The sequence below is a fragment of the Onychomys torridus genome, chromosome 13 (genome assembly GCF_903995425.1).
Source record: "Onychomys torridus chromosome 13, mOncTor1.1, whole genome shotgun sequence".
Lineage (NCBI taxonomy): Eukaryota > Metazoa > Chordata > Mammalia > Rodentia > Cricetidae > Onychomys > Onychomys torridus.
Genome location: NC_050455.1, coordinates 51,479,034 through 51,502,530, shown reverse-complemented (window position 1 = coordinate 51,502,530; position 23,497 = coordinate 51,479,034). Strand labels below are relative to the sequence as shown.

The following is a 23,497-nucleotide window of genomic DNA, read 5'->3' as shown; positions in this document are numbered from 1 at the left end:
TGACACTATTTTGTTATTTTCGGAGAGTATTGATCAAATCCTATCTGTGTCATACACTAACTTTGAACACATGGGGCAAAGTGCAGTGGTTTGTGGATCTGCTTTGGGAAGCAGAGTTGTTCTCATAATTCTGTGTTTTAGGTGCAGGAGGAGATGGCGAAGGAAGAGGAGGGCACCCTGGACTGCAGCTCCAATCAGAACACAGCAGAGAGGAGGCGGAGCCTGTGGTATGCAACCCAGTACCCTACGGATGAGAGAAAAGTAAGAACTCTAGGCTCCCCGTTTAGTTTTCTGCATCTGTATTTTGCTGTTAAATGTGGGGTTCAATACCAGTGGTCAGCTCACATTGCTTCTGACTTATAGAAATAATACACCTTTGGTAACTATTTCCAAAACCCTCTGTCAGAGCCAAACCTGGGGCTTTTAAAGGAAGTATGTGCTCCCATTCGACCCCAGAAGAGAACACTTTTATATATTCATCACTTTGACTGAATGTATTAATCCTATTTTAAAAAATCCTGATGTTTTAAATTAAAATATTTAAAACAAAAATAAAGGAAATAAACTGTTGACACTGAGAGATGGAGGTTTAAAGGTGGCTACACTATAGCACAGTTGTTCACTGTGTAGAGTAACTGGCCATATTGGTAACTCCATAACTGACTGGGGAAGGTCCAGACTCTCCCTGTATATGATTATGGGCCTCTTGGTTTTTTAGGCACAGGCAGAGAGAGTGTTGGCTCACATAACTCTTGTAATGTGTAAGTTATATGAAATATTTCACTATTGCCAGTCAGCTTGAATTCATTCTGGCTTGTGCTACACCAACTTAAGAGCCCGTTTGCAAAGCCACTGAGACAGGTATTGTGGTCCAGAATAGGGCTGGCAAGTCAATCCCAGCACGGTAGAGAACCCAGGAGACTCTGATACATTCAGTGGCAGACGAGTTTCTTCAAGACACACAGCCCTGCTCTCAGTGTCGGTCTCTTGTGCTGAGAAGGAGTGAGAAACAGAGGAACTACTGTAAGGAAGGACAGCACCATGGGGCAGGTGGGGTGCACCATAATGCAGGTGGGATGCAACATGGCACAGGTGTGGTGCATCTTGGGTCAGGCATCATGCCTGAGATACTTGAGGGTTTTCCCTTGTCTCCCAGGTGTTATCTTGCCTATTTCACTAAGTAATAGTGATAGGATAGCTAGACAGTGTGCAAATTAAGTCCCATGGGGTCCTGAGGGCCCCAAGACCCTGTCGAGGGAGAAAAGGTTACAAATATTTCTGTTCATATGTTGATCTTTGCATAATGTCTGAGAAGCCACGGTGCCTGAGTGCAAATCAAAAACCCAAACCCCAAATAGAGCCGTGATTGTAGACCCACTACCACCACCACCAATGCTGGTCATACACAGAAAACAAAACAAAAGTCAGATTCTCCTAAGAACATCTTTGATGAGCCAGGATGAACAAGCACCAAACACATTATGATGGCCCACATACTGGACATTGGTCTTACAAATTACAGTGACCTCAGAAGTTCTTATAGCCTGTGATGTAGTAGCACAGCACAAACATGGTTGATATATTAAGATCACACTGTTAAAATAACTCTGGTGCAGCCTAAGTGTGCAGCATTTATGGAATCCACAAAAGGTGCAGTTACATGCTAGGCCATCACATCCATTTATTGCTCTTTGCTGACTCCCTCAAAGCTGTCTCTAGTCCTTCAAACTCCATTCACAGCAAGTGCCCCTTAAAGATGGGTTGCTCTTACTTACCTTTTATACCATATTTTTACAGCACCTTTTCTAACTTTAGATGTATAAGTGATCTTTGTGTTTCCACTGGAGCTAGGCTTCAGTGTGGTAACATGCTGTCAAGTTTGCAGTTTAGGAATGGTAGTCTTGGCCCTATGACCTGGGAGTGGAGCAGGCTTTATGCACCTTTGAGGTTAGTGTAATTGCAGTATCACACAAAAGTGAGGTTGCCTGATGATGCAGTCCCCAGAATGTGCCTAGCCATTAAGGAGCATATGACTATTAGTTTTCTTAACTATTAACCTTGAATTATGTGCTTTTTTTTTAACATTCTGCAAAACAGAACAGGACATCTGACTATCATGCCATATACAAAATCTGGGCAAAGTCCTGATGAGAGGCACAGAGTGTTCTAACGTCACTGTAGGGCAGAGCTCACTGTGTCCATAAAAGTGCTTATAATCTCATGGCTTATGATTGTTTATTTGTTTGTGTAACTGAAAATCAGAGCTGGGAAATGGTTATGATAAATGGGGATATCCAGTTCAATGGTCTGTTGTGTTTTGCATGGCCTTTCTAACATACTAGCATCCAGTTAATGAGAAGCTAGGTTTGCCTATAGAAACATGTACAAATGAAGATGTACTTTAGATTGCTTTTAGCTTACCAATTAACATGCTGTCCTGCCTTGCTTTTTGCAGCTTTTATCCATGACCCAAGATGACTACAAACCATCTGATGTTAGTATATCCTTAGAATTGTCATTTGTGCTTATGTAAGTGACTTAAAAGTGGCAAGTGGAGGGGGCTGGGATTTAGCTCAGTGGTAGAGCGCTTGCCTAGCAAGCGCAAGGCCCTGGGTTTGGTCCTCAGCTCTGACAAAAAAAAAGTGGCAAGTGGAGTTAGATTCTTTAAGTATTTTTTAACTATCTGTAAATTCCCATAAACTCTTCAGGTTCTTTTTTTCAGAAGTTGTATCAGCTTTATTACTCTAAAAATTTTGACTCATGTACTATGAGACTGAATATAATACACAAAACATACTTATATTTTGAAAAAGCCCTATTTGGAGCATTGTTCTTTTTTGTGTGTATGTATATGTGTGTACATATATGCACCTGTTTGTGTATGTGAGGGTACACACATATGTGTAAGTGCATATGTATGTGCAGGTAAATGTGCATGTGTGTGTGTGTGTGTGTGTGTGTGTGTGTGTGTGATTATGGAAGCCAGAGGACAACCTTGGGTGCCATTTCTCAGGAGCTGTCCTCTGACTGGTTTTTGTTGTTGTTGTTTGTTTGTTTGTTTGGTGTTTGTTTTTTTTATAGCAATGTCTCTCACTAGCCTGGAACTTTCTTTAGTCTATTCCAGCTGGTCAGTGAGCCTGTTTCTGCCTTCCTAGCTCTGAGACTACATGGGCATGCCACTGTGCCTGGCTTTCTTTGTATATATCGTGGGAACCCAATTCAGGCCCCCTGTTCTTGAAAAGCAGGCACCATACTGACCAAGTTATTGTCCCTAACCCTGTTGACCAGTCTGTCTCTAAGACATTCCCATCTGCAGCTGTGGTAATTATTACATAAATGGGAAGTAAATTGCCTGTATGTATATTTATGTTTGTCTCATATAATGCCAGAGCAATGAGAGGAAAAGAACACCTAAGTGAAGTGGGAGACCTGGAGACCATTTGCTTAGCCCTGTGCAGAGTGAGTAGGGTCTGGAACAAGACCAGGGTGGAGACCCAGGGAAGGTATGGAGGACCACATAGCCAGATGTCTGGAAGATGTGCAGTAGAGAGAGTAGACCTTGATCAGGGAGGGCCCCACAAGCTGGCACAGTTTGTATTTATAGTGCGAACAGTCTGTCACATGGTTTATTGCAGGAGTGCAGAAAGATCAGGGATGCATTTTACTGTCGCTAGTCTATAGAGACCAAATTTGGAGACAGCGTGCAGGATCCATCTTGATAAAAAATACTTGGAGATTTATTAAATGGCTCTAATCAGCTTTTCATCCTGGGTTATGCATGGATTTTGGGAAGGAAGAGGCGTGACTTCAGAGAAAACAGACTGCAATCACTTCTGTCCTCTTTCCTGCTCCCCGGCAGGGTCTTCTGGTGACCGTGAATGGCAACCCTGTGGACTACCACACCATCCACCCGAGTCTGCCCTTAGAGAACGGTCCCGCCAAGACTGACCTGTACACCACTCCCCAGTACCGATGGGATGCCTCGGAGGAGTCCTCAGGTAATGCTTCACAGTGAAGTGAGCAGACTGGCTCAGGGTTGTGCTCCATTCTCTTTCATTCAGAAAGTTGACGCTGCTTCCTGTTGTTCTGTGTATAATTCGGTTCTTGACTCTCCAACAGGCTCTGTTTTTAAACAGAGATATTGATGTCCATGATCAGTAAAATTAGGCCCATTTCTTTAGAGCTGTATTTACACCACTGTGTTTTTATTCACATTTGACTCTTGCACACAAAATAAATGGCATGGGATGGGGCAGGGCAGGGGCTTTGGTTGTGAGCCTAGCCTTTAACGGCTGAGCCATCTCTCCAGCCCTGGGGAGGGGGGGGCGTTGAAAAATAAAATGTGAGAAAAAAATTTGAGGGTGCTAACTTTTGTGAAATAGGTTCTTGCTGTGTAGTCCTGCTTGACTGACATGTAGACCAGGCTAGCCTCAGACTTCCCTTGCCTGTACCTCCCAAGGGCTGACATTGCAAGCAAGAGTAAATTCATCTGGCAACATGTTAACTTTTTATAGCATTAAACCTATGTGTAAGTGTTTTACACACACACACACACACACACACACACACACACACACACACACACACACACACACACACACCATACCAAGAACTTAGCATGCTGATAATTCTCAGATCCATTTGATTTATCCTTTTATTGCTGGGCATGATTCATGAATTTTACTATAAACCCTAGTCTCAACCAATTGTAATGTTGGAGAAAGTAAAGAGACACTGGACTAGTGTCCAAAAAGCCTGACTGCAGCCTGGGTAGAAGAAACTGAGTTACCACTGTTCTATGAGTGGGTTTGTTCTTCACATGGTATAACTCTCTTACACCTTAATAATATGTGTCACAGTTAATTTAGGCAAGAAAATCAAAAGGAACGTCTTGGTGGCATATCAATATTTAGTACTATACCTGGGTCAGGTATCTGGGTGTGACAAGGCTTGAGGTCCGTCATCAGTTTCTGGGCATTCTTACCTCTGAGGTCTGATTTGGAGGCTTACCTGGGGTGCAATCTACTTCTAACCTCACTTTGGAGCTGCTGCTGATCAGAGACTTGCCAACTGATGGCCAGCTGAATGCATCAGGTCCTGGCTACCTTCGTCTCTCCATTGGGAAGTTACAACATGGTAGCTGGTTTCTCTCTAGAAGCAAGACAGTGGTTGGTTGAGAGATGTCTGGAGTGAAAGCCACATTCCTTTCTAACTGAATCTGGTTGGTCTGGAAATGTAGCTCAGTGGCAGACATTTGCCCAGCTTACAATGGGCCCTAGGTCCATTCCCCAATACCAAAAACAAACAAACAAAAAACAAAACAAAAAACCTGAATCTGGGAAGTGACAGTCCATTTCTTCAAGAGTGTTCTATTCAAGGATCAAGATAGACAGCCATGAATACCAGAGGATGGACTCTTTGGAGACCATCTTAGAAGGATCGCTCTATACTTGCTTCAGTGGAAACTCTTCTCAGCATCCCTGGGCCATTATCTTCATCAAGCAGAACTCACTTTTAGACGCTGTATTAGTTGGAAACACTTCCTATACCAAAAGACTCTGCCCAAACCCCACATGATGTAGTGTGGAGGTTGACATTGAGATAGATATCAACCACATGCATACTTAGTATTATGAAGTACTTGTCTATCTAGAAAAGAAAGAGGAAGATGAGGACAAGAAAGAAGATTCAGAAGGGGAGGGAAGCCAAGAGGAAAAGAGGAGTGTGAGAATCCATGCCATGGTCACCGTGTTCCAGTTCATCATGAAGCAAAGTTACATCTGTGCCCTCATCGCTATGATGGTGAGTACTTGCAGCAGCCTCCCTGGCGCAGTAGGTATAGACCCCAAGCCTCTCACCAGGATAGGTACTTCAATAGGCTATGGCAGACATTGGTTGGATATGTAAGTTTTTCATGGGATTTTTTTTTATGTTATAGATTACAAAATTATATCATCTTCACTTACCTTCTTTTCAAATGTTAATATGTTTGTCTCAAATTGACTTATGGGGTTTAACTGGCTCCTGTTTTGCTAACTTAAGAGGACACAGGGGATAGCTTTTCTGGAAGATATTAAGGTCTTTAAAACTGTGGGCTATTTTTATTTCTCTCATAGAAGGGAGTGGCCATACATGATCTTAGATTTGGATGAGAATTTGTCCGTATTCATTACAATAACATTCTTACTGGAGCAGTCATCCAGCTGTCATGGTTCCCAAGAGCTTCTTTGCATATTTTCCATTTATACATGCTTCTGCTCACCTCCATCTCCAAATCTCCACCTCCAGCTTCAAAAATAGTCCTTTGGTTTATATACGGATGATAAAGAATGCTCTAACCTCTCCCTTCCCTTAAAACAATCTTGAAAGAGTTAATTTGTTTTGAAAGACATAGTATCCCTATTTAAAGTATAATTCCTCCAAATCCTGTGGCCAGTGGTGAGACTTTGTACTCCTGATGGTGATAACAAGAGGTGGTGAGGTGGGAGGGCAAAGGGGCAGGGGGAAACAGAGACAGAGATTGAGGGTTGTTGAACCAGGTTTTGGTGGAACACAGGCAGGAGGATTGAAAGTTCTAGCCTGCCTGGAATGCAGAGACGCAGACCCTGAGTAGAGATGGAAACAGTGCTGCAGAGTCAGCTCCTGGACACTTTAGCCGGATACCCAGTACCGGTCCTTCCTACATGAGCTTGTGTGTAAGTCAGTTTCAGATTCTAGCAAGGACATGGCCACGTGTGGCTAGAAGGTATTTAAAAAAAACATCCTTCCAAATTAAAGATGATCATTGGGAAGTTCCCAACCCCATGCTTTAAACGGATTTACTTCTGCCCTCTGACTGCTTGCTTCCATTTCCTATGCATGCATCTTTTAACCTTGGCAAGTTGGGGATTGTTAATTATCAAACATGTTAGGAATGCAACTGATAATTCTGATTTTATACCCATACAAACAGTTTTGAGGATTTTTTTTCTCCACTCTTTAAGCTAGGCAATTTTGTGCTTTTTCCTAAAGAAGTACAACTTAAAATGCAACCACTTTGAGGATAATATTTTTTTCTTAATAGAAAAATGACCCATTGTCAAAACAACAGTACGACCTTCAAGATTTGCCTTCACCTGGTGCTTTCCCGCTGTCCTAAAGGAGTCACAGTATAAATGTGTTAGAAGCTCCTGTCCACCAGGGAAGTCCCCTGTTTAGGGACTTTTAATCACAGGCAAAAACAGGGACCCAAGGAGCCCTATTTACTCAAAACTACACAGTAAAACGCAGCTAAACTCTCAGACATCTCTGAGACCACACATAGGCAGCATCATTCTGGATTCTACATCTTAATAGCCACCACTAAGATAGGTGTACGATTTGGCAATGAAAAGGAAAGACACTTGAAAAGAAAAAATTTGTTAGGTGTTTATTTTTTTTCCTCATGTGATTATGATGTCACCATGTTGCAAAAGAGCAGTGTGGGGAAGAAAAACTTCTAGCACTGAAGAATCCTGAAGATTATTTTTCTGGTTCATACATGAATGGCAGACCAATATATGGGTTGCATGCTGGAGTAAAATACATTAAATATGCTGTTTAGTACAAATCCATTAGCTCTGACATATAATGCAAATGTATTAGATATAACCTAACTTTTGAGAAATACTATTTCTTTTTTTTTTTTTTACATATTTATTTATTTTATATTCTATGTCAGTTTCCCCTTCCTTCTCTCCCTCATCCCTCTCTGTTCTCATCCTCCAATCTATTCCTCCTCCATTGTTTCTGTTTAGGAAAGGGCAGGACTCCCATGAATATCAACAAAACATGGCATATCAAATTGCAGTAAGACTAAGCACCTCCCTATTTATTAAGGCTGGCCAAGGTGATCCAATAGGATGAAAAGGTCCCCAAAGCAGGTAACAGAGTCAGAGACAGCCCCTGCTCCCACTGTTATAAGCCCCACAAGAAACCAAGCTACACAACCATAATGTATATGTAGAGTGCCTAGGTCAGACCCATGCAGGATCCCTGGTTGTTGGTTCAGTCTCTGTGAGCCCCTATGAGCCCAGGTTAGTTGATTCTGTGGGTTTTCTTGCAGTATCCTTGACCCCTCTGGCTCCTACAATCTTTTCTCCATCTCTTCTGCAGGATTGCCTATGCTCCATCTAATATTTGGCTGTGGGTCTGCATCTGTTTCCTCCAGTTGCTGGATGAAGCCTCTCTAATGAAAGTTGGGCTAGGCACCACTCTATGAGTATAGCAGGATATCATTAGGCATTTGACATCATTCGATATTTTTTTTCCCCTCTGCTCTCATTTGGTTCTATCCTAGGTCTCTGGGTCATCCAGTCTGTGGGTCCTGGTGCTCTAGGCAGTGTGAGGGGTGGGCTTCCTCTCCTGGCCTGGGTTTTAGGTTAGACCAGTCATTGGTTGGCCACCCCCTCAATCTCTAGACCACCTTTATCCCAGAACATCCCACAGGCAGGACAGACTGTAGGTTGACGGTTATGAGGCTGGGTTGGTTTCCCACTCCTTCCACTTGAAGCCTTGCTTGGTCACAGGAGATGGCCAGTTCAGGTTATATATCCACTATTGCTAGGACTCCTTTAGGGAGGCATCCTTGTACCAGGTTTTTACCTGACCATGAAATGCCGCCCCTTTCCAGTAGTCTCTTTAAGTATTCTCCCCCTGCATTCCCCTCCAACCTAACCTCTCTCTCATGTTCCCATCCCCACCCACAGTCCACTCACAAAATCTCTTCTATTTTTCCTTCCCAGGAAGATCTGGGGTCCACCCTTGAACCCTTCATGTTACCTAGTCATCTCTCTGGGTCTGTAGATTATAATATAGTTATTTTTTATTTTATAGCTAATATCCACTTATGAGTGAGTACATACCATGTTTGCCTTTCAGAGTCTGGGTTACCTAACTCTGGATGATTTTTTTCTAGTTCCATCCAATTTGCCTTCAAATTTCAAGATATCATTGTTTTTAACAGCTGAGTGATACTCCATTGTGTAAATCTACCACATTATTTTATACATTCCTTCACTGAGAAACATCTAGGTTGTTTCCAGGTTCTGACTATTACAAATAAAGCTGCTATGAACATAGCTGAACAAGTATCCTTGTGGTATGATTGAGCATCCTTGGGGTATATGGTCAAAAATGATATTGCTAGGTCTTGAGGTAGATTGATTCCCAGATTTTTGAGAAACCACCATGTTATTTTCTTAAGTGACTGTACAAGTCTGCACTCACACCAGCAGTGGAGGAGTGTTCCTCTTACTTGACATCCTCTCCAGCATGAGCTGTCACTTGTGTTTTTGCTGTTGTTGTTTTTTAATCTTAGCCATTCTGACAGGTGTAAGATGGAATCTCATAGTTGTTTTGATTTGCATTTCCTTAATAGCTAAGGATGCTGAACATTTCTATGTTTTTCTGCCATTTGAGATTCCTTTGTTGAAAATTCTCTGTCTAGATCTGTACCTAATTTTTTTAATTGGAGTATTTTGTTTGTTGATGTCTAGTTTCTTGAATTCTTTATATATTTTGGAAATCAGCTCTCTGTCAGATATGGGGTTGGTGAAGATCTTTTCCCATTCTGTATGCTGCTATTTTGTCTCATTGATGGTGTCCTTTGCCTTTACCTGTCTGTTTTTATGCCAATACCATGCAGTTTTTATTACTATAGCTCTGTGGTAAAACTTGAAATCAGGGATAGTGATACCTCCAGTGGTGTTTTTTGTTTTGTTTTGTTTTGTTTTTTATTGTTCGGGATTGTTTTAGCTATCCTGGATTTTCTGTTTTTACATATGAAGTAGAATATTGTTCTTTCAAGGTCTGTAAAGAATTGTGTTGGGATTTTAATGGGGAGTACATTGAATCTGTAGATTGCTTTTGGTAAGATTGCCATTTTTTTACTATATTGATCCTACCAATCCAAGAGCATGAGAGATCTTTCCATCTTCTGATATCTTCTCCGATTTCTTTCTTCAAAGAATTGAAGTTCTTGTCATATAGGTCTTTCACTTGCTTGGTTAGAGTTACACCAAGATTTTTATACTGTTTAAGACTATTGTAAAGGGTATTGTTTCCCTGATTTCTTTCTCAGCCCTAATTTTTATATAGGAGAGCTACTCATTTTTTAAAATTAATCTTGGATCCAGCCACTTGACTAAAGGTTTTTAGCAGCTGCAAGAGTTCTCCGGTAGAATTTTTGGGGTTGCTTATGTACACTATTGTATAATCTGTGAATAATGATTCTTTGACTTCTTCCTTTCCAATTTGTATCCTCTTGATCTCCTTTTGTTGTCTTATTGCTCTAGCTATAACTTCAAATACTATATTGAATAGATATAGAGATAGGTAGATAAAACCTTTTCTTGTTCCCAATTTTAGTGGAATTGCTTTGAGTTTCTTTCAATTTAATTTGATGTTGGCAGTTGATTTGCTTTATTTTGCTTTTATTATGTTTAGGTATGTTCCTTGTATCCCTGATCTCCCCAAGACTTTTATCATGAAGGGATGTTGGATTTTGTCAAAGTCTTTCTCAGCATCTAATGGGATGATCATGTGATATTTTTCTTTCATTTTGTTTATATGGTGGATTACATTGACAGATTTTTGTATTTTGAACTATCCCTGCATCTCTGGGATGAAGCCTACCTGATCATAGTGGATGATCTTTTTGATATGTTCTTGGATTCACTTTGAATGTTCATGAGTCAAATTGGTCTGTAATTCTCTTTCTTTGTTGAGTCTTTGTGTGGTTTGGGTATCACAGTGACTGTGGCCTCAAAGAATTTGGCAATGTTCCTTCTATTTATATCTTGTGGAATAATTTGAGGAGTATTGGTATTATCTCTTCTTTGAAAGTCTCATACAATTCTACAATTAAAACCATCTGGCCCTGGCCTTTTTTTTTTTTTTTTTTGAGTGGGAGACTTTCAATGGCTGCTTCTATGTTCTTAGGGGTTATAGGTCTATTTCAATATTTATCTGATCTTGATTTAACTTTGGCAAGTGGCATCTATCATGAACTTTCAGGTTTTCCAATTTTGTGAAGTACAGGTTTTTGAAATATGACCTAATGATTCTTTGGACTTCCTTGGAGTCTGTTGTTATGCCTCCACCCTGTTTTTGTTTCTGATTTTGTTAATTTGGGTATTCTATCTGCCTTTTAGTTAGTTTGGATAAGGATTTTTCCAGTTTTTTGATTTTCTTGAAGAATCAACTCTTCATTTCATTGACTCTTTGTACTGTCTTCTTTGTTTCTACTTTATTGATTTTAGCTCTCAGTTTGATAATTTCCTGCCATCTACTCCTCTTGGGTTTGTCTGCTTCTTTTTGTTCTAGATCTTTCATGTGTGCTGTTAAGTCACTGGTCTGAAAGTTCTCTAATTTCTTCATGAAGGCACTTAGTGCTATATACTTTCCTCTTAGCACTGCTTTCATTATGTCCCATAAGTTTGGGTATGTAGTACATTCGTGTTCATTGGATTCTAGGAAGTTTTTAATTTCTTTCTTTATCTCTTCCTTGACCTCGTGGTAACTCAGTAGAGAGCTATTAAGATTCCATGGCTTTGTAGGTTTTCTGTTATTGTTGAAATTCAGCTTTAATCCATGTGGTCTGATAAGATACAAGGGGTTATTTAAAATTTTGTATCTGTTGAAACTTGCTTTGTGGCCAGATATGTGGTCAGTTTTGAGAAGGTTCCATGAGGTGCTGAGAGAAACACTATTTCTAAAGAATAATACTATGAAAATAATCCGGACAATAGTAGCCTTCAGTTACTAACATAACTTAAATAAACAGGTTTCATCCCTAATTTATCTTAAACAATAATAATAATAATAACTCACTTACAAAGCAAATTGTGCTTTATCTCAAATTGCTGGGAAGAGATATTTTTCCTATTTGGGTTTCATTTCTGTTCATTCTTGTCTAGTTTCCAGAGTCAAAACAAACTATTAATGCCTCCTGGGCTGGAGGATTCTTTTGGTAATTCCCGGCATTTGGGAATGAGATTGACTTCAGTTAGTCTCAGTTATATCCAGAACACATTTCAAAGGGCCTTTTCACAAAAGAGTACAGGATGAGAAGTCCAGAATCAGGTAGCAGGTTTCCTGGAATGGATAGCATCCGTGAGCCTGATTGGCAGTTGATCTGCCAGCTGCCATTGAGATAGCACTCCTCAGTCTCTGAGAACTTTGTGGCAATAAGGAAAATACATCATTTGCCCATAGGATCTGACCACTATTTATTCTTATAGGATAGAAGCTGAGGTCGGCCTTTGTCAACTTGCCCTCATTGTTCAGTGTTTAGATGCCTAACATGCAGTTTCTTTAAGTAAAATTTCTAATTTCTATCATGTATGTCTACTTGACATGAATGTTTAGTCTCAACTTCTGGTCCTTAGAATTCCTGTTTCTCACCCAGCTGTAGCCCACACTCCTTCAGGAGCATAACTAATCACCAACTCCAGATTATTGGGGGAAACAAAGTTGTTTTCATATTACAAAGTAGGGTAAAGATAAAGAGATTTTGGCTAAAAGGCCTTTGACTGCCCTAAAGGAAGCACAAGACCAGTGTCATGTTTAGCCATCTCCCTTCCCTTCCTCCCTTCCCTGCCCACAGACTGGGATCTCTCCGTTATCCACATACTAGTCTCTCATCATCGAAATGCCATTACCTTTTCTGTGTGGAGAACTTTGGACTCCCCAGAGTGTGCTGCACTGACAGCTGTCCTTTGTCCCCATGGCGCTGCAGGCGTGGAGCATCACCTACCACAGCTGGCTGACGTTCGTGCTGTTGATTTGGTCCTGCACTCTTTGGATGATACGCAACAGGAGGAAATACGCCATGATCAGCTCTCCTTTCATGGTTGTCTATGCCAATCTGCTGCTGGTACTGCAGTACATATGGAGCTTTGAACTGCCTGAAATCAAGAAGGTCCCAGGATTTCTAGAAAAGAAAGAGCCAGGAGAACTTGCTTCAAAGGTAAATGAATGAGGAGATAGGAAAGAAAGAACAGTAATAATGTTATAATCACCACAAGTAAATTTTCATAAAAGTAGCTTCTAAATGATTTGACAATAAAAATACCAGAGACTTAGAAGTAGATTACATTGTTTGAACACCTCTCTTTTATTAAGAACTGGAGAAGAACCCCAATGACATCACCACTGGGCTACCATCTCTGGCCCTTGATTGATTTGCTCTTTTATTTTGTGACTGAGCCCTACCATTGCCCAGTTTGGGCTGAACTTACTCTAGAGCCCAAGCAAGGCTTGAACTTACAAACCTGCTTCAGCCTCCTGAGTGGCTGGGATCAATAGCCCATCAAGCCTGACTTAAACAACATGTATGTCTCTAAGTTTTGACTTAGAAATGACAGTCTTTCTACTAAAAAAAATTATACTGTGAGTTATTTTTGTAATTTGAAATGTAATAGTAATTATGTGTAGTCTGTGTAACTTAGTATTCCCTAAATTTATTAGCAAATTCTTTATAGTATCAATTGTACTACTTCAGGTGTCTCCTGTATCAGTAGATGTGGAAAGAGGATCATACAATGTGAAATAGAAAGTGCAACATAAAATATATGAAGGAATTGGAGAATTGTTTTGACAGGTTGGCAGTTTATAACATTCAGCTTCTTTTCATATGCGGTCACAGACAATAATTTACTGTGGACAGTGTTTTCCCAATTATGTTCTAAGAGCATTTTTAGTAACAGAAATGATAACACTTGATTATTATTTCTTTTGCTGTCCAGACTTCATCTGCAGTAAAATCTTGCAATCATTTCATTGCCTGTTTATTTTCTTGAATCATTTTAATGGTTTTGATTTTAGAAGATTAAATAGCACAGCTTGCTATTTGTTTTACACACAGAGTCCAAACATGCATTCCCTACATGTTGACAACATTAAGACAATAAAAATCAGTCAGCTTATACATTGAATAAACCTTCAAATGTTTTTTTACCACTAGATATATAGGAAACTTCATGTCTCTAAAAGACACAGTCATATAATGTGAAACAGTCTCTTTCTGGAAGCTGCCATTTATGAGTGTCCAGGCATCCCCCACACATGTATTTAGTGAACAGGCTAAGCAGAAGATGTATCCTCAGAGCAGACTGAATGCCGGGGCCAGGCATGGTGTCAAGTGCCTTTAATCCCAGCACTTGGAAGGCAGAGGCAGGTAGATCTCTGTGAGTTTGAGGCTAGCCTGGTCTACAGAGAAAGCACCAGGACAGCCAGCACTATTTCACAGAGAAACCCATTCTCAAAAAAAAAGAGGTGAATGTCACGGCCCTCTGTTTACCAGACAGTGAAAATCTCAATCATCAGAGCAGCTCCCTAGGCCTGCCCAACACCTGCTCATCTGCCCAGATGTGCCTCCTGCTGAAAACTCCTGATGATGCTGTCACTGACTAGTTCCCTCTATCTGACAACAGAAACTGTCATAAGAGAAATAAAAACTTATATAAGAGAAATTCAAACTATACCTTTTCAGCTGTGTTGATCCATTGCAGGCTAACCCAAAACACCAGAGAGATACTGAAAAAAAAAAAGTGTCAGCTAATTGGTAGGGTTAAATTCTATGTAATCTAAAAGTATTAATTTTTGGAAAGAATACGTTATTTGAAATAAATCCATGACTTTTTTTTTTTGAAAACTTATTGTTGGAGACAAAGGTCTCCCTTTAGATAACTCTGAACTTATGAAATCTCCCACATAATGACTTCATTTGTCTCTGTGTAGTTATTAGGATTTGTTATCACCAATGATAAGGCATATGACTTGGTGAAGTGAGAGATGACACAAAGCAAAATCACTCATTCTTATTTTAACTTTTCTTCTTTCCTTTTTTTGGCAAATATTTACTGAAAACCTTTCCTGAACCACCAGATAACAAATCATGTCCATGAAGATATAAGGTCCAGAATCAACAAAGACAGACAAATGTTACTGAGATGTAGAGACACTGGGATGGTCACACACTGCTGGCGGGGGTGGAAATAGGTGCAGCAGCTTTGGAAAACCTACATTTGTTGGTTCCAACGAAACTTAAACACACAGCACAGATGGGCAGTGCCAGTTGTAGCTTTATATACTTATCCAACACAGATGGAAACACAGAGACATGGGGAAATTTACATGGATGTCAACTGTAATGTCACTTATTGTAGCCAAGGAAGCAACTTAAATGTTCTCAACTGATGTGTACATAAGCAAATGCCTGCATCTTTATAAAATGAAATGCTGTTCCCTAGTAAAAAAGCAAAACAAGAATGAAGTACTATATACATATTATAATATGATTAAACCTATTACGCTAAGTAATTAAGTCACTTACAAAAGAGTGTGTATTATGTAATTATTTCTACTTAAATGTCCACATTGTATAGATAAGTACAGACAAAAAGGAAATTAATCATTGGCTAGAACTAATCTAGGAAAGAAAGGCATGGAAGAAATTGTGCTGCTTTGGGGGACAATGAAAGGATGTCAAAATAGATGGCAGTAATGGTTGTGTGACCCTGGAAGTGTACTGAAACTCACAAGTAGACACTTCTCAGGAGATTCTTAGATTAATCCATAGCTTCATGCATGCTGAACTCCAGCCTACCTATAAATACCACGTATGAAACATACTCTTGAAATGAGTAAATTGTGTGGTATGTGAGTTATATTTCAATAATACTATTACCAAAACAAAAAAATGTCCCTACTATGTGCTGGGCAGCATATTCTCTAGAGAAATAAGCTTCTTGAGTAGGGGAGTTTTTTCCCAGCCCCAAGAAATGTCAACATAGACAGGAGTGAGCTTGGAATTCTTTCTTAGCCATTGCTAGATGAACAGGAATAAGAAGTCAGTATATTTTCTGGCATGAAAAATTATTTTCCAATGAAATCTTCAAAATAAGGGATACTGAAGTGTCAAAGGGTTGTTACACAAGACACACCAAACTCTATTGGGGCCTGACTGTCAAGAGGAAATCAGTCTCTCATACTGACCTTGAAAGAATCTAGTTGCTAATATTGGTTTTCTGTTATGTAAAAACTGTTCATCTTTCTGAGGCCTTTAATGGTGCTTCATATGACCATAGCATGTGGATGATGCTCACATTTGGAGAGATTGCTAAATAGAAAGGCTTGTACATCATGCTCCCACAACCATGGATAGAAAGCGATGCCAACGTTACTGAACCCCCACATCACTTGTTCGGCTTTCAGATTCTCTTTACCATCACATTTTGGCTACTCCTGAGACAGCACCTTACAGAGCAAAAGGCCCTTCAGGAAAAGGAAGCACTTTTGTCGGAAGTCAAAATTGGAAGTCAAGAACTTGAAGAAAGGGGTAAGTGCTGGACTGGAATGATGGTAGTTAAGAGTACTAGCTGCTCTTCTAAAAGTCACAGGTTCGATTCCCAGCACCATGTGGTGATTCACAAACATCTGTACCTCTAGTTCCAGGGGATATGAGGCCTCTATAGCACACATGTGAGCCCATAGGAAAGTTTAAAAACTGTGTTGTTTGACTTTCAAAAAGGTGATTCCCAATGGAAGACAACACTAAATATCAGAGAAAATTTTTCTGAAGACATACTTCTAGTAAAAATTGGAACCAATGAATTAACTCAAATCTTCTGAATTTAAATTCTTGGCTTTTTAAAATAGGAAAGAAAAGAAGCAGGAGGGAATGGAGGAAAGGGAGGAGGGAGAGAGGGAGTGGTAGTGATTTATTAACTTGTCTTTAGCTTTAGTCCTTCTGTACAGATAAATGAGAACGTGCTCTCTAATTCCCTGGGCAGATGAGTAAGTATGTTTATTGTCTATAAAATGGATTAGATGGTATTAAAGAAGTATGGAGACTGGAAAGATAACTCAGTGGTTAAGAGCACATTATGCCTCTGCAGAAGACATGAGTTCAATTCCCAGCACCCACATTAAGCAACCCTTAACTGTCTGTCACTCCAGCTTCATGGGGATCTGCTGCCCTCTTCTGGCCTCTACCAGCATCTGTGTTCATGTACACATACCCTCCTCTATCACATTCACAAATAACTAAAAATAAACTAGATCTTAAAAAAAAGAAGAAGAAGAAGTTAAGTAGCACCATATGCAAAGGGAAGAACCAGTACATGGAGCAGCTGGGCTGGCAACCTTAATGCAGTAAACCACGAGAAACCCAGCCTGGAGCAGCTAATAGTGTTTTTTTTAGTTTTTATGAAGCCCAGGCTTTGATTCTTGTTTCAGCAACAGCACTAAGATTTAAACTTGCCTATCTGAGCTTGAACGTCTATTCAGCACAATTAGTAACCATTCAAGTTTAGTCAAGAATGGTTACTTCAGCATAAATAGTCTAAGCTCCATTTCAGCTTTACTCCCCTTGCCCCGGAAATCCATTGGTTTCTTGAGTAAACTTAGGTAGCTTTGGAAAGACAATGCAGGTAACTTCTGACACAGTTTCCTCGATACTGACCTATTTTAACTCAAGATGAGATTTTTCTTTCATTCCAAGCTGTGAAAACATTTTAGATTAATGGAGCTGAGAACCGAACCCAGGGCCTTGCGCTTGCTAGGCAAGTACTCTAACCACTGAGCTAAATCCCCAACCCCTGGATTAATCTTAATAATAATTACGGTTTAAACTTAATTTAAACTAAATCGCATTTGGCCTTAACTATTATGCTTTTAGTTAGTTGAGTCTTTGGGTTCAGACAACTAGCATCAGTCAGTTGTCGCAATCTTATCCTGCTTATGTTGTCTAGAGCTATGGAACAACTAGAAAGAGCGGTGATGTCCTGGTGTGATTTTGACTATTAACACATTTATCTTTCTACTGTCTGACCTTCAATACTGGAAATGGAAAAAGGGCTACAGAGGGATTAGTGTAAGATAGTCTCTTAGATACTCCATTTTAGGAACGTGACAAATGCTGTCAGTTGGTTGTCAGTGGTGCCGTATTTGTTAGAGCCATCCAGAGTCATTTAATAATTCAGGAAACACATGCTTCCCTGTCCACATACATCATAGCCAAAGCATGGCTGCAGCCAGGACTCATGACATGGTCTTCTGTTTAGAAGATGAGGAGCTCCAAGATATACAAGTGGAAGGAGAGCCCGCAGAGAAGGCAGAAGAAGAGGAGATAAAGGAAGAAAGGCATGAGCTAAAGAAGGAAGAGGAAGAGGAAGTAGAAGAAGATGATGACCAGGACATCATGAAGGTGCTGGGCAATCTGGTGGTGGCCCTGTTCATTAAGTACTGGATCTACGTCTGCGGGGGCATGTTCTTTTTTGTCAGCTTCGAGGGGAAAATCGTCATGTACAAAATCATCTACATGGTGCTGTTCCTGTTCTGTGTGGCCTTGTACCAGGTAGGTAAACACATGTGCCTGAGTTTTTAGTTCTCACACCTGACCTGCGAGAAGAGATGACTGCATGACTTCTCTCCATAAAGAGCACCATATTCTAGAAATTGATAGATGACACTCAGAATCCTATAGTCAAGAATGACTTAGAATCAATGTATTCTCTCCTTCTCTCTCTCTCTCTCTCTCTCTCTCTCTCAAAATTTCTATTTGTTCAATGTCCATAACCTTTGTCCAACAGCGATATATTTAAAATAATCTTTTAGGTACTTAAGTATATCAATAGTTTATTCTATAGGTAATAGTTCAAACCCTTGTAAAAAAACTAGAAGAAAAAATAGCACACCAATATTTTAAAAAAAAACCCCAATGTCTATACATCTCAATGAACTTTCATACAGTTAAAACAGCCATTCTGAAGCTATGGACTTCATATCAGATGTTTACACAGCCACTATCAAGTATTATCTTTTGTACTTAAAAGTGAAAAAAAACATGACAGAGTTAAAACAAGAACTATATTAGGCATTTTTATTTTAAAATTTAAGGTTCTTTAAATTAGAATTTAGAATTTAATTTAGAAATTACGGGTTAGGGATTTAGCTCAGTGGTAGAGTGCTTGCCTAGCAATTGCTAAGGCCCTGGGTTCGATCCTCAGCTTAAAAAGAAAAAGAAAAAAAGAAAAAACTTAGAAATTAAATTCATGTTTTCCAAAAAATCTTGATTTAAAAAAATAATCTTTGTATCTAGATTATATTTTTAACATTTAATAACTTAAGAGGAATGCTGGATAATCTTAAGTAATTAAGGATTCTCCAGCTTGCTCATATTGCAGGCTTTGGTATCAGGAAACTGTTGGTGCATGTGTGAGTGTGTGTGTGTGTGTGTGTGTGAGAGAGAGACAGAGACAGAGACAGAGACAGAGATAGAGAGAGACAGAGACAGCAAGAGCTTTAGCAGCATGAAATAATCATATTAGAATGAGTTAACCCCTTCACAAACTTAATTTGGACTAATATTAGAAGGGAGTCCAATGATACAGACTAGAATAACAGTACAATATTCTTTTGGGCATACAACAGAATACCTAAAGCAATGACAATAGTTCTTTATATGTGAAAATGAGAGTTTGAAAATGTTCTTAGCAGAAATTGATGAAATCTTGAATACCTCTAAGGTGTGAGAGATGTCCTCTAATGAATATTTCACACTTTTGTTTATTAAATACAATATTGTCAACTGGGTGTAATTTTCTGTAAACACAAAACCCACAATGGCCACCATCCCCTGATCTCCCCTGATCTAGAGGTGAGATGTGTTGAAAGGTTTCTGGATACTATCTGGGAACTCTGCAAAACATGTGCTCATGGAGGAGAAGCTGGAAGCAGTGAGGTCTAGCAACTTATGCAAAGTTAGCCAAGGCCAGTCCAACTGGAATTCTAACATCTATCACACAACTAAACTGCAAAAAAAGAACCTTCAAGAACCTAAAATTAAAATCAATGTCATGTCAGATTCACACACACACACACACACACACACACACACACACACACACACACACACACACACACACAAATTCAGTGCCTTGCTTAATTAAGCCAGCTGCCTAGATAAGCCTTTTTTTTCCCTTTTTCCAATCATTTTTCCATTTTCTTTTTGTTTCCTTTGCTTTTCAATGTCTGATTTGCAGGTGCACTATGAATGGTGGAGGAAAATTTTGAAATACTTCTGGATGTCAGTGGTCATTTATACCATGCTGGTGCTCATCTTTATATACACTTACCAATTTGAAAACTTCCCAGGCCTGTGGCAAAACATGACTGGCTTAAAGAAGGAAAAGTAAGTGATTTTTGCCTAGGATTGGATGGTAAAGGGGGAAACATGTTGACGCTCTTAATGCATATTGTTCCTGAAAACTCAGTGATGCTATGAATGTCTATAAGGGCTTCCAAGGCAAGTTAGAGAGCTCCATTCTTCTATGTTCCCTCTGTCAAATTATGAGCTTGAAATGTGCTAATGATTCCATGATGGATGGCTAGCAAAAGATTTTTCAGCCCCATTTTAGCGAAAGATGATTTCTGGTATCCATCCTGTGTGAAACACAGCTGCCTAGCATAATGCCATGCCTTCTGCCCCTCATATCAGTGCAGTTTTCCAGCCGATGGGAGGCTCATGGATTCATTTGCCTCTTACCTAGGCTTAGACTCTGTGGAGTAGTTGGTGCCACAGGGAAAGACATTCCTGCTGTGCTGCTGTCCAAGAGTGATGTAATTGCACACTGCTGCATGCAGCAGAGTTCTCTCTTTCTGATTTTCTCTTACAAGTCTCCGTAATTAGTTGAGAAATCCAGCTATAACTGGGTCTTGATCTGAAATGCAGAGATGTCAAGGAGAAAGAATAAAAGAAAAAGTTTATGTATGGTTAGACAAATAGACCCACAGGGATTCATTGTAGATGTTCGTTGAATACTTGTCCTGTGCTGGGGATATGACAGGAAACAAGAGAGAGAGTTGAAGTCTGGGCAGCCAAAAAACAATCTACCTTGATGCCTGTAAGCCATTAACACTTACATTAGTCTATGAAGGTAACACTGGGCTGCAGGAGGGCTGCAGTGAGCAGGAAATGGAATGATGCTCTCAGAATTCTTTGTCGAGGTGTCCTTTCAATTTTACCCGAGGCACAGAAACAAAACTTGTCTTAGGAAAATGGGATTGTGAATGTAGGACGTGGGAGCACATCCTAGGCAGAAAGAACAACAGATGCAAAGGCCCTACAGCAAGATGGAGCTGGCGATGGGTAGAGGAGGGATGGAAGGAAGTCACCTTCTGAGAGCAAGAGGGGGGGGGGTGCACAACAAAGGCCTAGACCACGGTGCAGCAAGAAGTTTTTATTTTATTCTTGCTGGAATTTTCTTCAATTCTTGCAAGATCCCTTGAGTAGCTGAGGAAATGTGATTTGTGGGGAACAGAAACAAAATCGCATGGCATGCACTTAGCAACTGCCCTGTGAGAAAGACAGGCTCTTCCTCAGACGAAGTAGAAGGAAGAGGCTGATGATGGTTGTGTGTGCAGTGGGTGGGGGGAATTGTCAGAGGCACTCATGGGGTGAAACAAACATGTAGGAGTAGTATAGGAACCAGGGATGCTTCCTGATGTCTAAACTTTGCACAAAGCAGATGTTTGCACCTTTTAGTGGTTCAGGAGAGGCCAGAGTGGAGAATGGCTTTGCCAAAGAAAAGAGGGAAGCCAAGGCCACTGTTGACTGTGAAGTCAATGCTGAGCAGCTGGTTTCCAGTAGAAATGTGGGTCTGGTTTCACGGGGAATTGTGGTGCTGTTAGTAAGCATTTTCGTTTCGGCAACAGAAAGGTAGGTAAGTTCATGGAGAATGATGAGAACACCCAAGAAGCGTGAAAGGAAAGGGACCCCAAACTTAATCTAATGGTGTTTCAGTTGCTATGAACAGTACAAAGAAGAAGGTGGAGCCGAAGAGAAAACCAGAGATGTGTGATGCATTGACCCCAAAACTAACGCTCAAACAAAATAAGGATAGAGATGTAGCTGCTGAATTCAGCTACAATTGAGTTGTTACCGACTGCTGTGAAGACAGGCGAGCTGGATTGGTGTGAATAGTAGGGAAAGAGTTATTCATTGCAAAAGCAAATAGAATGGCTTTTGTGGCTCATGAGAGAGAGGCTGGTCAGTAGTGCCTCAGAAAGCTCCCTGCTTTTCTACTGTCTTCTTTGACAGGCTTGAGGATCTCGGCCTGAAGCAGTTTACTGTGGCGGAACTGTTCACACGCATATTCATCCCCACCTCCTTTCTGCTGGTGTGTATCCTACACCTTCACTACTTCCATGACCGGTTCCTGGAACTCACAGACCTCAAGTCCATCCCCAGCAAAGAAGACAACACCATCTACAGGTGAGTAAATGAAAGAAGCCTCATCTCTCCTGTTCCTGTAATGTCCTCCCTGGTACCCTACTTCAGTGGGAAGCCAAATCCAGCACTCTAACTTGGACTGTCAACCTTGAATTTCTCACTGGGGTGTGTGTGTGTGTGTGTGTGTGTGTGTGTGTGTGTGTGTCCCAGAAACAGAGCCGCAAGATGCCCTATGAGATGATCCCCATGTGACTTGTCACCATGGAGACAGAGTGGACAACCCAAACTCTCCTATGTTACTGCTGCTTCCTTCAGTGGTGATCACTGCTTGGAAATGAGTAGTTGTTAGAATGGAAGGGATTCACAGACAACTTGATGGAGGGAAAATGACCCTGAGTGACACTTGTCAATTGTTAGAAAATATCACAACTTGACCATTTTTGACATGGTTGTGATACGTACAGCTAAAACTATTTACTGTTGAATTCCGACAGTATGCATGGTTAGCTTAAGTATACTCAGCAGATTTTCAAAAATCATATTCAGATAATTTGGAAACATATTTTAAGCTTGGCATGGGTGACACATGGTAATCTCATCACTAGGGAGGCTTACCTGACTGACAAAGGAGGATGGGTAACCCCAGGTTCAAGGCCAACCTAGACTACAGAGTGAATTAAAACCAAATCACAAACACAAATGGGTTGGATGAATAGAGAAATCTTTCACTTGTGATATTTAACTGTTGATCATTGCTAAGGATGACTTGATGTTTTTTGTTTCTAAAGCTCTCTCTTCCCTTCAATGCATATTTTCTTCTCTTTAGAATTTCTTCCTGTTAGTAGAAGCTTTCTGTCACTGTTATCCTTATTGCTATGAGTCTGGGTTTTCTGATATATAATCAATTAGGATAAAGGTTATGATTTGTATAGGAGAGGAAATGTTTTTAGGATCATAGTTTTACAGAAGACAAAAGGCTCAACAAAGATTTTCCCAGACTAATCAATCATCTTTGCTGGCTTTCTGTCAGCTGGACACAAGCTAGAGTCATCAGAAAGGAGGGAGCCTCAACTGAGAAAATGCCTCCATAAGATCAGACTGCAGATAAGCCTGTAGGACATTTTCTTAATTAGTAATTGATGAGGAGGGGCCCAGGCCATTGTGTGTGGGACCATCCCTGGGTTGGTGGTCCTGGGTCCTATAAGAAAGCAGACTGAGCAAACTGTGGGGAGCCAGTTAAGT

General features: G+C 40.3%; 1 protein-coding gene across 3 annotated transcripts in view; it reads left to right on the top strand.

Annotated features, from left to right (window-relative positions):
* Piezo2 (piezo type mechanosensitive ion channel component 2) overlaps positions 1 to 23,497 on the top strand; it is a 376,725-nt gene that overhangs the window by 270,292 nt on the left and 82,936 nt on the right. For all 3 annotated transcript variants that reach the window (XM_036205320.1, XM_036205319.1, XM_036205318.1), the window contains exons 9-17: positions 142 to 261; positions 2,456 to 2,494; positions 3,860 to 3,998; positions 5,654 to 5,802; positions 12,758 to 12,988; positions 16,237 to 16,360; positions 18,087 to 18,379; positions 20,067 to 20,215; positions 22,124 to 22,297. In XM_036205320.1, coding sequence (XP_036061213.1) covers positions 142 to 261; positions 2,456 to 2,494; positions 3,860 to 3,998; positions 5,654 to 5,802; positions 12,758 to 12,988; positions 16,237 to 16,360; positions 18,087 to 18,379; positions 20,067 to 20,215; positions 22,124 to 22,297 — 1,418 coding nt within the window. The remainder of the gene's footprint in view (positions 1 to 141; positions 262 to 2,455; positions 2,495 to 3,859; positions 3,999 to 5,653; positions 5,803 to 12,757; positions 12,989 to 16,236; positions 16,361 to 18,086; positions 18,380 to 20,066; positions 20,216 to 22,123; positions 22,298 to 23,497) is intronic.